The following is a 15,814-nucleotide window of genomic DNA, read 5'->3' as shown; positions in this document are numbered from 1 at the left end:
CCCTCATCCCCCCGCACAACCCCGGGGGTGTCTGTCCATCCCTCATCTCCCGCACAGCACCGCGGGGTGTCTGTCCATCCCTCATCCCCTGCACAGCCCCGCGGGGTGTCCACGTCCCATTCTCTATCCTCCATCCCCCGCACAGCCCTGCGGGGTGTCTGTCCATCCCTCATCCCTCGCAGAGCTCCGCCGGGTGTCCGTGTGCCATTCTCCATCCCCCGCACAGCCCCGAGGAGTGTCCGTGTCCCGCCCCACGTCCCCCCCGCGCTGTTCTCGCGTGTCACAGCACACGCTGCCTCACTGACGTGCCCGCACATCCCTGAGCTCAGCTCCAAACCCTCTCCCGCGCAGCAGCAGCGAGGAGCAGTTCACACCCCACACACCAGGGAAACCGCACAACTCCCGGGGCTGCCGCCAGGTTTGGAGGGATTGGATTCCCAGGATCACAGAATGGTTTGGGTTGGGAGCGACGGTGTAGACCACCTCGTTCCAACCCCCTGCCATGGGCAGGGACACTTTCCACTAGCCCAGGTTGCTCAGAGCCCCATCCAATGTGGCCTGGAACACTTCCAGGGATGGGGCAGCCACAGCTTCTGTGGGCAACCTGTGCCAGGGCCTCACCACTCTCCAGCAAAGTTTAAAGCAAGTGACCCAGTGATGGCAACCACCACGTAAATACACCCAGTACAAAGCTCTAGAGGAAGAAAACACGAACAGGAGTCCCACATGTTACAGCCACTGAGAAACATCAAATTTAAGGGAGGAGTGTTTGCTGTTAAGCTGTTTCATCAATGAGAGGCAGCTAGACTGACAGAGCCTCAGTCCCCCAGTTCATGCCATCCCTGTCCACTCAGACACTGGGGAGAACCAGCCCAGGTCCCAGCAGTGTGATGCCAGCTCAGGTGGCCCCTGGCAGTGTTTTTGGTGTGACAAACCTTCACTGAGGAGAGCACACGGACCAGAGTAGCACAGGCTGCCTGAACCGCAAACGATGCACAGGCTGCTCCTCTGGAACAGCAGCTCCCACATTCCCCCTGGGATACTCATTCTTCAGGAAGCAGCTCAAGTCCTTTAACAGTGCTGGGAGTTTTTCTGAGCACTCTGGTGATAGCTTGATATACAGTGAGTGCAGTCTGGTGTGCTTTTTGGGAACAAAACAGTACAAGACTTATGTTTAAGTCTTCATTTGTGCTGCCACCCAACATGCCTAAATTCAGCTCAGGAATCTTCTTCCTCTGATACCCCTCATGGGATTTTTCCAAACCCCTCTTACTACTCTGAGATACAGGACGCTCCAAATGCAGAAGAGAGTTTGCCTTATCAAAGTGACTTCACTTAAAAGCCACAACAGTGTTTACAGAAAGATGTGAAAGATCAACTGCTTTTAAAGCACACAATGCTAATGAATTTCTGAACAGCTCCACAATTGCCATTAACCTTAAAAACATCATTAACTACTTTAATGCATTACCTATATCCATTTCCATGACAGATGATCATTCAAATGATTTATTTCAGCACATAAGTGCCTAAAATATCTGTCATACATACAACTGTAGAGTGGAGGAGTTGGAAGAAATGTAGATATCAGTGGTAATCCATTTAATGCATTTTTTTTCCCTCATACCACCTGCCCGAGCAACACACTTTTTCCAAAAGGACAAAAATATCCTAATCTTAGGCTGGAGATCTGCTTCCCACCTCCAATCACAACACTCATATGGACTCTTCACCTCAGATTTGTAGGAGACTGTGGTAATTAACCTGCTATGTACCCCCCTAAAATTCAATATTGCCTTACAAAGAGTTTCCCAAGATGCAACTACTGTGTTGGAAATGGCTCCTCTGATCTCACTGTCTCACAATTAGCTCAGGATGCACGAACAACAACAAAAACTGGCTCTGGAGGCCCTGCCTAGAGAATGGGCAGCTTTGGCTCCTGCCTTATCCCAGAGGTCGCTGGCTGGTCAAGTTCAGAGACCAAAATGTCCACGTTCACTTCCAAGTCAGGAGTGAGAGCTTAAGGATTTGACGGATAGAAATCAACAAAACCAGGCAGCATGAGAACAGCAATCCACCACCCCAAAAGCCTTATAAATAAGTGACTGTAGGCAGGCACTGGGGGGGGGAGGGGAAGAGGAAAAAAGAAAAAAAAAAAAACTGTCAGCGCACTAACATGCTTGGCCAACACTCTAAGAAACAGATTTAAGGTTTGTTTTAATAAAGTACTTCAAAAACAAGTTTACTATGCCAAGATATAAAGTGAGAGATTTTTGCCAGCTCACAATATTGTTCATTGATCCATGAAGATTTATAGTTTGTTGCAGGCACTGGTGTTGTTGTAGGAAAAATAAACCTAGCGCTGCTTGCCATAGCATATTAACAATAAAATCTCTGAGAGAAAAATTCAGTAAAAACATACCCCAGAACCCAGGACAAAGGCTGCACTTCGCTGCTCTGTTTTGTTACTCTTAGAAGCTTTCAGCTTGTAATCATGGCTGTGTTACTAATGCTTGTGTTGTGTCAGAAACAGTCAAGTTCAAAGCTGTCTGAAAATTGCAAACAGGAGTAGGTACCACTAGGGGAACGAGCAGCGTGCAGTTTCTATTCACTCTGCTATTAAATTCATCATTTAAAAGAAATGTAACAACAGACAAAAAAAAAAAAAGGAAAGGAGGGGAGGAGAATAAAGCTCTAACAATCTCGACCAAAAGTGAATTAAAGAATTAAGCAAAGCACTTGCCAAGAACTATTTCCATCTTAGCTCAGGGGTCCAAATCAACACACAGCCCTAAATAATGAACTCAGCGCTCAAGAGCCACATAAAAGAAAGTGTTTTGCGGAAGTAATACTTACAGAGTTCAACAACCACACCTGGAGTTCAGGACTGGTCTAAAACAAAGCTGTCCTCGTCCGAGATCATTACCCAGGTTTAGTGCTCAGCCTATGTATGATGCAGATTAACAACACCCAGACAACCACAACTGTGATGTTTGCCTGCATTAGAGGGGATTAATTCACAAATGAAAGGGTGAATGAGTTAATTCAGAACTAATGATAGAGTGTTTCAGAACACAGGCGTCCCTGCAACAAACTGCTGGTTTTGATGTGCTACCACTGACAAGGAAAAAAAAAGCAGCTTGCCTGGGTTGATGCCAAAGAGCAGCTCCAAGCCTGCATGCTGCTTCTTGCCTTGCATGTTGTCCGTGAGCTTTTGGACACAAAAAGCACCTGGCAGAACTCAGCCCCACCTCATTCATGCAAACCTTATCATTTGAAAAATTAAGTTACAGTTGTGTTCACGTAATGAGCCTTGTGCCAGCAATGTACAGTATCCCCTAAACTACAGTGTTTCTCCCAGCTCCAGATTACATTAAATCTCATGCAGAATTATGCAGTATTTCCAGATAAAGGTCAGTGACCAGTTCAGAAGTCAATTCAGTGAGCAGCCAAAGCACAGCCTTAGTTGTTATACTTATGTTCACATGGGTACCTGCCTTGCCAGTGGATCCCTTGTGACTTCTGAAATCTATGCACAACTAGAAATTATTAGGCCTCTTTTTTTTCAATACTTTTCTCAAAGCTTTGTGTTGTTGCGAATGATAGAGAAAACCCAGACAGCCCCAAAAAAAGCATCAGCAGCGCTGTATTGCATGTTTTCCTGTTCAAAAAACCAGCAATTCGGGGGCTGGTGGAAGCAAAAAGCTTCTCCATGGCCAGCAGGTGAAAGGGGGATTCTGTCCCTCTGCCCCGCTCTGGGGAGAGCCCCCTGCAGAGCTGCCTCCAGCTCTGGGGACACAGCACAGCAAGGACATGGAGCTGTTGGAGTGAGTCCAGAGGAGGGACACCAAGGTGATCAGAGGGACGGAGCAGCTCTGCTGTGAAGAAAGTCTGGGAGAGCTGAGATTGTTCAGCCTGGGAAAGAGAAGCTTTGGGGGAGTGACTTTTTCCAAGGGGCTGGAGTGACAGAACATGGGGAATGGCTTCAAACTGACAGACAGTAGGTTTAGATGGGATATTAGGGAGAAATTGTTCCCTGTGAGGGTGGTGAGGCCCTGGCACAGGTTGCCCAGAGAAGCTGTGGCTGCCCCATCCCTGGAAGTGTTGAAGGCCAGGTTGGATGGGGCTCTGAGCAACATGGGACAGTGGAAAGTGTCCCTGCCCATGGTAGGGGGAGTTGGAACAAGATGATCTTTATGATTCCTTCCAACTCAAACCATTCTGTGATTACTATATGGTCCCCAGAATGAAGACCCTACATGAACCATGATATTACCATCTCAAACCAATCATCAAGAATTTATATCTGTTTTGCAAGACAGCAAATGACAAGCTGTAAGAGAAGTAGGTGTATCTTTACATCTCTATAGCACACTGCATCTGCACAAAGGGCCAGTGTCAAGTTTAAGAGGTTAAGTTCCCACCTACAGCTCCATAAGCACACAAACTTGGGATTGATGTAATTTGGTAATTTAAACACAGATTCCATCACAATGAACAGTGATTAAACTAATGAAATACAGGAACAAGGTAATTGAACATTTTTTTTTAGACGCTCAAGTGGCAGAGTTTTAAATTACACTCCATGAAGGCAGTAGGACTCATGTAACTCTTATTCACTTTAAGGTTCTCTATGTGCTTTAATATTTGCAGCTGACACAGTAGAAATGAGTGACTGCTTCTGCTGGCAAAAGTGAAAATGAAACTCCAAAGGAAAGAAGCAGTAGCAGTGTTTCTCAGGCAACACTTTTAGCAGGACTGTAACCTGAGAGGTCATCAATTCTCTTTTTCAGGAATGATTCAACCCTTTAGTCTCTCCCAGAAGTCCATCATCCGCTACATTTAAAGAATTTCAGGCACTATATTTTTCTGGTATGAAGGTAGGATGATACACCATGAGAGGAAAAAAAAAAAAAGCACTGTGCCTTATCTTTCCCATCAGGCTGCAAATGTTTATGCCAGGCAAGATCCATCTTTTCAGTAAGTGTCTCCCATGCTCCAAGAGCCAGGCCCTACAGCAGTGAGTCAGTGCAAGCAGGTGAGTCACTGCCCTGGTCTCACAGGCTGAAGGATCCTGTCTTCCCTAACAAGGCAATGTAAAGTAAAAGATACTCGTATGTGGGTAAAAACTTCAAGGAACTCCTAATATGTGGAACATGTGGGTGAAAATGCTCTGCCTTACCAAAGGGACAACAGCACCAACTCCTGAATCCTTGACAGCACTGATAGAAAAGTAATTGCTGGCAATTTTAATCAGTCCAGGGTGATCTGAACTCTCTATCTGTGAAATATGAAGCTGATATTACATTCATTATGCCATACTTAACATCCACAGCAATTTTTAAAAAATGCCAGTCAGGCTACTTGAGAACTCATTAAATACCCAAGATTAAGAGCAAAAAAACCTTCAAAATAGAGGTTAGAGTTTGTGTTACTCAGATTTCTCAACTTGTGCCATATTTTGCACACACATGTATGAATTCCATAGAAAATAAAGAATCAGAGTAGTCCAGTCCTAGGAAGAAATACCCACAGAGATATCCAGGCTCCACTGAAGGCCTACTGAGTTCTCTGGGCAGAGCTGTGCTCCCAGCATCTTTATCAGAACTGCAGCCTTAGTTTATTACCATTATCCTGGCTCTCAAAAGAAGGTTATACAAGCATTTATCACACCCTGACAACACAAAGCACTTGGACTCACTTCATACTTTCAACTGTTTTTTTCTCTGAGCACCCTGAGGTACCACATTTATTTTAGACTCATGTCCTAAGTAGGTTAAACAACGTGGAGGAGTAGTTTGGCCGAGGTCAGACAACAAAAGCACATCAAGCAGCCCAGGTTTCTGCTGCAGGCACCAGCACTGCTGTAGAGGTTATCACATCACTCAAGGTGGAGACAAATCACCCCACCCAGCCACTGTGCCTCTCAGAGAGGTTACTGTCACCAGATTTCTGAACCAGAAAGTTCATCACAGTACACAGCTTTCCTTGAAGCGGCAGAGACCGAAATTTTGGGGTCAAAACACCACAAGTTTTAAGCGATTCTTAGCAGTAAACTACATGATTAATTTAACAATAAAAACCTTAGTTTGTACACACCAAGAATTTCTCCTTTCTTCTAATTCTCTTCAGAGCTGGTGCTGAGGGTTCAATTTGCTCAGACTCTTTTCCCTCTCTCTGACAGCCAGCTCTGGCACTTGCTTTAGCAGAAATTATTTGGAAGAAGAGATGAACATAAGAGGCATCAATGAATCACAGAATGGCCTGGGTTGGAAGGGATTTAAAGATCATCTCATTCTAACCCCCTGCCATGGGCAGGGACACCTTCCACCAGCCCAGGTTGCTCAGAGCCTCATCCAGCCTGGCCCTGGACACTTCCAGGGATGGGGCAGCCACAGTTTCTCTGGGAAACCTCTGCCAGGGCCTCCCCACTCTCCCAGGGAAGAATTTCTCCCTAATATCCAATCTACACCTACTGTCTGTCAGTTTGAAGCCATTCCCCCTTGTCCTGTCACTACATTTACTTCCTGTAAAAGGAGTGGTGTGATCTTTCCAGACACAGCTCTGGCTGAGCCTTACGATGCTGTAACGCACGTCTGAGACAGCACAGACAAATCTGTGCTTTATTTTCATAAACACACCCCATTTATCTTTGGGGGAAAATACTCAACTGCAATAAAAAAAAAAACCAACCCTGACAGCTGCATTTGTTTAATTTTAAAAAGAGACAGCTGTACTTCTTGTTCAGTGAAGTGTTGCTCATATTCTCCAGCCAGAAAACCCCAAACCCCCAGTACTATTTAAAGCAAGTCTGCCATTTTAATTATTTGCCACAGAAAATTATGGGGAGGGCAGAAAACAAAAGTGCACTTGGGCAAGAAATTCAAACTTTGTGTCTCTAAACTGAAATATTCTCTTTCTAGGAAAGAAGCATGTCGTTCTGATTACAAAAGATGCATTCTAGTCTCCAGGGGTAAAAGAAATCACAATGAATGCAGTAAAGATCCTCACAGGGGCTAGAAATGGGAGAATAACACTTCTGAAGGAACAAGACAAGTATATTTGCGATTCCAGCATTAGTCCCACATTCCTTTGGAAGATATTTTTATTTTTCATATTTGAATGGAAAACAACCAGTAAAAGCCAATTTAAAAAAAAACAAACCAAAACAAAACCATCCATAGTTAAACTACATTTGCCTAAGCCATCAGCTAAAAAGATATGCTCACTCTCTTTTAGGATGCCATCTGCTTTTCCCCTCAGCATTATAATGATTTTTTGAGAGGAGTCACTACACTTACACACTCAACTAAGTCCATATCCTACTTTCCATTCCCAAAGTGGTGAGGGCTTATTTTTTCATGATGAAACCATCACTCCTCTTATTTGTACTAAAAGCCAAATTTTTGTAACTTGTAAGCAGCTTGAGTTAAAAAAAAAAAAAAAAATAAAGCAGGCCTGGATAAAACTCATAAAAGGTAGTATTAAGTGTTCTTCAAGATCCCAGGGGGAGGTGATTTCATTCTCTGGAAACTTCTAACTGAATAGTTTTATGTCTGTCTTGAACAGAATTCCAGTGACCCACCCTCCATCTAAGGCATTTCTAACTCCTCCTAAATCAGAGACACAATCCATTTTAGCATCCAAAATTAGATCTAGTTTATATTATTCTATCTCACATTCATTAAATTATATACATGTATTTTTAAAATAATCATTGCTGGGATCACTGAAGGAGACAACTCTCCCTTCTTTTTTTGCTTTAAAGAATGAGGGGGTTTTGAGATTTAACTTCCAAATGGAAATTTAAAAAAAACCCAACCAACCCAAACCTCCCTAAACCTCTTACTTGGGGTAGAATCATCTCCTACTCTGCAATGATCAACAGACAGGCAGCAGAAGGACAACATAATGCAAGAATAGGTAACATAAATATTATCCATCAGGAGAACAGCCCCAAAGAGAGACTTTTTCACTGAAAGAGCACCAATTTGTAAGGAATAGGCTAAGGAGCATTAACCAGGCAAGTTAAGTGACAGAACATCATGGCCAAAGGATCAGAATTAGGGTATGGGACAGAATCTCCTACAAAGGGGCATAGGCCAGCACCCAGTATAATTTTTTATTAAAACAGCCATAAAACATAAAACAAAAAAAAAAGAATACTTTTGTATCCCGAAGTTATTACTGAATTTCCACGACAGGAGGGGAGAGTTGGAAAGTACACATTTGGAAACCTTTTTCTTGTTCTTATCACAGCAGGAGATCAGCAGACAGGGCCCTGCAGTTGATCAAGTGACAGCAAAAGGCAATCCTTGCAATACAAGGAATTCCATTTAAGGCAAACACAAGAAGGGTGACTGGACACTGGGGCAGGTGGCCCAGAGAGGTGGAGGAGTCTCCACGCTCAGCCAGATTCAAAACCCAGCTGCCCGTGGTACTGAGCAACCTGGTCTGGCTGACCCTGCTCTGAACAGCAGATTTTCAAAGGTGCCATCTAATCACAGTCCATTCTATAATAATTTTGATTTTGATTTTTGAAATACACGACAAAGCTTTACTTTTCATATCTCTAGAACAGAGGCAGCTTCATTTGTCCACAAGAAGCTTCTTAACCGTGGCTGTCTTAATTCAGGTATCATTGGCTTGTGCTTTCTACAGTGGATATGGCTGTAACATAAGTTAATTTGTAGATATCCAGACACTGCACTTCAAGAAAATTACATACTTGTTGCAGTTCACACTTCAGGCTCAGGTAAGAAGACTGCACTGTGTGTGGGGTATTTTTTAACTCAATAAACTGTAAGAGGTGATAAAACAAAAAGAGCATCTCAAAAACTTTGCAGACAGACCAACAGACAGACAAAACAATCCTGAGTCCAGCCAAGATCTGTGGTTGCTTAACGAGCCAGACTGCAAAGTGGAAAATACAATCAGAGCCAAGTGAGGAGGAAGCCAACTCAGACTGGCTACTTTCCACCACCAAGTGTCAGGTGAGAGCTAGAGGGATACATTTTAATAGATTCCCATTCAAATTCCAGTGACATTTTTTCCTGGTAAGCTGGTACCTACAGCCAAATCAAAGGACCAGACATATGGTTGCTTTTGTGATGAATGGCCTGACAAGAGGGCTGGGAAAGCCCCACCTGCCAAAGAGCAATTTAGGTGGTGTTTGATACTGTCTGAGCTGCCCTAGTGAGACGGAAGTTATAATGGGTGTTTTCCAGGGAGGATATTTGCCTCAGGAAGGAATTTCCAAGGGATTCTCTTAATTTGGCTCTGGTTGCAACTGAAATTTATCTCCACGTTTCCACTTGGAACCAGTCGCCTGCCCCAGATGAACTGGGGGTGTGCTACAGAAAAGGAAGCCTGCAGAGCTGACAAAACCTGTGTGTTTCCAAGGTTCATGGAGGCTTACAAGAGTTCAGGCTGATAACTGAGGATACAGAAAAAACCTAAAGAGAAATTACACAGGAGAACATTAAATTACTGTCTAGAACAGAGAGTCTGACGTTTTTTGTGTTGTGGGAGGAGGCAAAGGAAACAGAGCAAAGAGATATTGAAAGCAAGGTAAAGAACTAAAGTATCACAACCACTTTATTATTTCTAAATACGTATTACTTAATCATTACTAGGAAATGACCATGGCAGCATAATTGTGTCTCAAAAAACCTACAGGCAGAAAATAAGATATGAAAGCTATTCAAGAACCAATTAGCATTAAATGAAAAGCTGCAAGTAGCACCACCAGTAAAAGCACATTTAACAGTTAAACATCAAATACAAGATTTGACAGACAAACTAACTTTCTAAAATTTTTAAATGAAGCTTTAAAACTTATTTGATGCATATATATAAATACATGCTAGCATTGTGTTCGACCCCCTTAGATCATAAAATAAAAAAGTGCCAGTCTTCTACTCCATCAGATGAAAGTAGGTGGAAATGATGTCCAGAAGTACAAATTTAAATAAATAAACATCACAATTTCAGAGAAACTGATTTCATGCTTACAGGTGGAATATCTCGACATTCGTGAGCCTAAGTTATTTTTTATTAGAAAGTTATTATTTTTAAATTGGTTCAGACTGCTAATACAATTTGCAAAACTGCTGGCACACTGAAAAATGCAAAAGTTAGCCTTTAAATTATTAATCTAATTTTAAGTAAAACATAGGCTTTAATGCCTAAATTTAAATAGTATCTAAAGCCAGTTATAACTTCTGAGCAAAGAATAAGAATCAGCATGGGAAATACTGAAGGGATGAAGTTGAGGCTTATTTAGATAAAGATATTTCAGATATAAGACCACACAAATTTTTTATAATCTATTCCAAAGAGATGAGTACCAAAATTAAACTCAATACTCATCTGGATAAGACAAGCTATGAAAAATTATCATGCTCTTAGTCACTGAGAAAGATCTGACAAGGCTGTGGAGCCAGAAAGATTTTATTTTTTTCCTTCTAAACTTCTCTGCAAATTGCTAACACCGTACAGACTTCCAAGTTACTCCTGCACACCACAATGAAAGGGTAGGAGGAGAACCTGAAGGATCTATTTCACTGGTCTATGCTATTCCCAGTATAAATGAGGATACTTACAACGTATATATTTTCCATGAACAGCATTAGAATGCACTGCTTTTATATTCTTTGGTACTCAAAACATTGACAGTTTAGCACCTTCTTTATCCAGGTTGTATTTACAATAATATATTGTAAATACATTATTATTATTATTATTTAGAGAATAAATTTGTATTGAATGAAAGTTTATAGATTTCAAAGTGTTTCCTTGCTTTCTTCCTAATCTCTGTCAGGTGAAAGATCAAAGGCTACAAGTTTACCCTGCAAATTGTACTTTCATACTCAGTGCCCCCTCACCTCCCCTCATTCTAGCTCTGTAAAAAAAGGCTTCACCCCATTTCCCAGCTGGCAGAGCTACTCACCAATGGCCTGAGCAAGGGCTATTACAACTTCCTGGCATGTTGTGACCTCGGTGACCCCACACACGATTCTCTGGACTCCATCCACCCATACTTTGAGCTCCATGGTTCACCAGATCATCCAAGAGCCATGGATGCGCATCCGTCAAGTCATACTTGCAGCTACACCGGAGAGAAGGCAGCAGATGCCCTGCAGCAGCTACAGGAGAGAAAAATCCTGGTGTTCATAGCAAGGCATTACCAATTCTGAAAGTTAACAATTTCAGCTTGTCACCTATTTGGTAGGAGAAGCAACTCAGCCTCCTTTCTTTAAATACAACAGGAACCACACATACATCCTCACATTTTGGGGAAACAGTGGCTGGAAAGTGCCCAGTGGGAAAGGCCCTGGGGTGCTGGTGACAGTGGCTGGACATGAGCCCAGGTGTGCCCAGGGGGGCAAGAGGCCAATGGCACCTGGCTTGGATCAGCAATAGCGTGGCAGCAGGACCAGGGCAGGGACTGTCCCCCTGTGCTGGGCACTGGTGAGGCCACACCTCAAATCCTGTGCCTGGTTCTGGGCCCTTCAGTTCAGGAAGGACATTGGGGGGCTGGAGGGTGTCCAGAGAAGGGCAATGGAGCTGGGGAAAGGTCTGGAGAGTCAGTCCTATGAGGAGCAGCTGAGGGAGCTGGGGGGGCTCAGCCTGGAGAAAAGGAGGCTCAGGGGGGACCTTACAGGAGGTTGTAGCCAGGTGGGGGGCGGGCTCTGCTCCCAGGAAACAAGGGACAGGACAAGAGGAAACAGCCCCAAGCTGTGTCAGGGGAGGTTCAGGTTGGACATCAGGAGGAATTTCTCACTGAAAGGGTGGTCACGCATTGGAAGGGGCTGCCCAGGGAGGTGGTGGAGTCCCCATCTCTGGAGGTGACCAAGGAATGACTGGATGTGGCACTCAGTGCTCTGGGCTGGGTGACAAGGTGGGGATCGAGCACAGGGTGGACTCCATGGTCTTGGAGGGCTTTTCCAACCTTAATGCTTCTGTGATCACACACTTCAGCAATGTCTACCTGTTGTGCAGACATACTAGTTACATTCATTACAGTTTGTTTCCTGAAATGTTAAAAGTTTTTATAAAAAGAGCACCCAGAGAATAGCACTAAATAAACAACTCCAGAGTAAACTTGTAACAGTTTCCAGTAACAAGTGCATCTCTTCTTTTTTTTTATGCTGCCTGGATGTCTCAAGGGACTGGTTAGAGATGCTTTCAGTGTTTGTTCAATAATACCTGGCAGGTGGTGCTGTAGCAAAACAAGGGGGAAACACTTTTAATTACAGCCATCCATGAGAGCCCAACTTTTGTCTCTCTACAGAAACAGCTGCAGGTTCCTATTCCCAGCAAACCTGTGCATTTAGTATCCAACCCCACAAAGGAAAGTGAGCAAAACAAGGAGACGCATCAGGGAAAATGTTGTAGAGGTGGTTTAACCCCTGCCAGCACTGTGCTGGTTCTGTAAGGAGACAGATATTAGCTAATATAAATGAATAAACCCGTTAATGATATGCTAATATAATAAATAAACCTGTTATCCCAAGTTTTTCCATAGGCACTGCAATGATACTAAACAAAAAAGGAAGCCATACCACACCTCATCTACTCAGTTTTCACTTTTAAGTATGTCTGGTATACCAGCTCCCAGTTAAATTTTAAAAAAGAAAACTCCCCAGATTATTAATTAAATAAAATGGTCAGAGGGTTGGGTTTTTTTCCAAAACAAAGAAAACCCATGAGTCAAAAAAATCTCTTTCTGCACTCAAAAGCCAGGAAAATGTGGAAGCACAGAAATAAAGTTTAAAACCCAGGGAGCTAAACTGGGACAGAGCAATCAGCCATTTGCCTTCTGCTGTCTGGTTACCAAGAGTCAAGCTGCTCGAGGTTTATCTGATGTTAATGTCTAGATTAACTACTGATCTGAACTTTGCTTTAAGCTCAGCTTTTCCAGGAGCTGCTTTCCTTCTGCATATACATCCATGGGCATCATGGCTCACAAGAAGTAATTTCTAAGTGGAGATGCTGAGATGCCTCAGAATTCAAAAATTTTGAGGTAAAAATTCCAAGAAGAATTATTGTCTTAAAAATGTAAAGCCTTTCCCCAAAGCTGAAACAAAAACCAAACCATCAATAATGACTATTCTTTAAAAAAAACTCCTCAAAACTAAACCAGAAACCCAAAATAAACACCCACCAACAAAAAAACACAAACAAAAACAAATAAAGAAAACCTAATCAGACAGCTGGGTTATTTAAGCAGATGGAGAAAAAATAAACCATGATAATACGATAAAAGAAGCTCATGTATTCAGGTAATCCCATATGGATAAAGTGATAATTCTTCCAAAATATTGCCTGTAGTTTTAAGTACCAGGAAAAGGGATAACACAGAGAGAAAGTGAAAGATATCTGAAAATTATCTAGAGGATTAGTGAAGACAGGCAGGGTAGGGTTACACACAGAACATGGAATCTGATGATGCTGATGGATTTAACAGAATTGCACGAGGAGGCAGAAATGGTGCAGGGAAAACTCAGTGCAGCACATATATTTGTGTGTGTATGTGTATCCTGCCCAAAAATACCTGTCCAGAATTATATGTAAATAAATATATATGTAAATAAAGTTAAACTAGATTTCAAATATGCTCGTACATTTAATAAAAAAGTGATAGCTTTTAAGAATGCCAAGTGTGTAGAGAAATAGCCTTTTGAGACGTGAGGAAGCACCTGAAAACCCAGAGGTTTTGATAAATATTTTCCCCCATAAAATCACATAATTCAAAGAATCTGCACAGCGTGCAAATACAGAAACACTTCAATAAGGTAATATCATTTTAATGTACTAATAAACTAAGCAGAAAAAAAGTCTTTTACCAGCCAGCAATATAACAACGAACGACAAAACACCTCACAGGCCCCATCAGTGACCTCCCCTGCTTGTTCCTGGACCAGTTGTCTTCCCAAATAAACAGACCTCGCATTCCAAGCCTAGCCATAAGGAACTTTGTTAATTAACTTAATACCTAGCTGAGGGTTGAACAGTTCAGAGTTCCTGGCATAGGCCAAGCCATCTCTCCGTGTGACAATGCACATGTCAGCAAAGCATCCGACAGCTCTAATTGTTTTTCTGCCTGTCAACACCCAAAGTATTATCTCCATTTAGCAAGCCAGCAAGTGCATTTTTTCCCCCCAGTCAGCACACAATGTACAATGTCTTGTGTTCAGTGCTGATCAGGTTTGGTCATCTGTTTTTCTACCATCCATCTTTAAAAACAAATGGACAATATTCCATGTAATAATGGAATATTTGCTGACACTTCCAAGTTTGAAAATAACGTTCACCAAAGCTGCAAATGATCCCAACAAAGTGTCTGTGAAACAGTTCAGGCTCAGGGGAAACATTCCCTGTTCATTTCTTATAGAATAAATAGTTTTAGTAGACTAAATAGGGATGAAGAACCAATAGAAGCCTGTGGTAAAACAACACACAGGGTTGAATTAAAGGAATGTGTGAATAAAAGGGCTGCCCAGGAAGGTGGTGGAGTCACCATCCCTGGAGATGTTTAAGGAAAGACTGGACTCAGTGCTCTGGTCTAGTCAACATGGTAGTGTTTGCTCAAAGGTTGGACTCTGATCTTGGAGGTCTTTTCCAACCTCAGGGACTCTGTGATTCCATGTGCCCTACAAGTGCCCATGTGATTCTTTTGGAGACCTGTCACTAGGAACATACACATCCAAAGTGGAAGATCTATGTGCTGAAATCACCTTATAACTTCTAAGCAAAGCTCTCCTACAATAGGTTAAAAAAAAAAAGAAAAAGAAATCTAGGACTGTTTTGGTTTCTAGGTCCATCCATTAGAAGTTTACAGAGAAGTCTGAAAACCAAAAATCCTTCTGGCAGTGTGCCTATCTCTGCTTCCCAATTATAGCTCTGTAACATCCTCTTATCAGCATTTGGTTTTCCTTCATATGTATTCAGTTCTTTATTTGCTGACAGTTAACTTGCATATCAGTAATAGCTTATTTGTCTTTCCACTGAGGGCCACTCTGACAGCCCCAAATATATTTTTTGACCTGAAGTCTCTGTCCAGAATGCACATGGTCCTTTGACATGACAGGAGGCAAAATAATCCTTACCTCCAACACTGTACAAATTTCTTTCTGAAGCCAATGGAGGGAGTTGGAGGAAAAATCTCGCTTGAGGTTTCTCCATCCCGTAAGTTCAAAACCAGTTCATTTTATGCACAACTTCTTATTTTAGCAATGACTAGGAACAGGAATGCAAAAGTAATTTACTGAGAGGCACACAAGCCAAAGCACGCCTCTGATCACAGCTTTTCCCCAGCCTGTCAGTCATCAGCTCCACAGTGACACGTAGTTCTGACTAGAACCAAGCACTGGAAATCTGGCATCCCCCAGCTACTTCTTCCCTCTTCTTCCCTTTTTTTTTCCACTACCTTGCCTGAAGCCTCCTCAATTACCATGCATTAAACATTTTCCCTAAATTCCCCTTTCATCCTAATTGGCTGATGGTATCTTACTCTTTCAGATACTCGTTCAGTTTTCAAGTGTAAAGAAAATCTAACATACACATATACACACACACAAATACAAATATATATATATGCTACTATTTGGCTACCTCTCCACAGCTAGTTTACAAAATACAGAAAAGGCTGAAGCTCCACAGAAGACAGGTAGAACTAAGAATTCTATTTAAGAAACAAATATTCCAAGCAGATGTTTGCAAAACACCTTCTCATAAGCGTTAAGTCACAAGAAACCCTGAGAGCTAAAATTAAGATGCTGATTTCACCTCATTTCTAGGTTCACACCAC

The 15,814-nt window shown here is 42.4% G+C and overlaps 1 protein-coding gene across 3 annotated transcripts in view; it reads right to left on the bottom strand.

Annotated features, from left to right (window-relative positions):
- Nucleotides 1-15,814, bottom strand: part of RASSF8 (Ras association domain family member 8) — an 81,089-nt gene that overhangs the window by 8,998 nt on the left and 56,277 nt on the right. For all 3 annotated transcript variants that reach the window (XM_027660764.1, XM_027660762.1, XM_027660763.1), the window contains one exon: nucleotides 10,952-11,147. In XM_027660764.1, coding sequence (XP_027516565.1) covers nucleotides 10,952-11,054 — 103 coding nt within the window. In that variant the 5' untranslated portion in view covers nucleotides 11,055-11,147. The remainder of the gene's footprint in view (nucleotides 1-10,951; nucleotides 11,148-15,814) is intronic.

This window comes from Corapipo altera, unplaced genomic scaffold (genome assembly GCF_003945725.1).
Source record: "Corapipo altera isolate COAL_440 unplaced genomic scaffold, ASM394572v1 239, whole genome shotgun sequence".
Lineage (NCBI taxonomy): Eukaryota > Metazoa > Chordata > Aves > Passeriformes > Pipridae > Corapipo > Corapipo altera.
The sequence above is the reverse complement of the archived record's forward strand: the minus strand, read 5'-3'. Positions and strand labels throughout refer to the sequence as shown.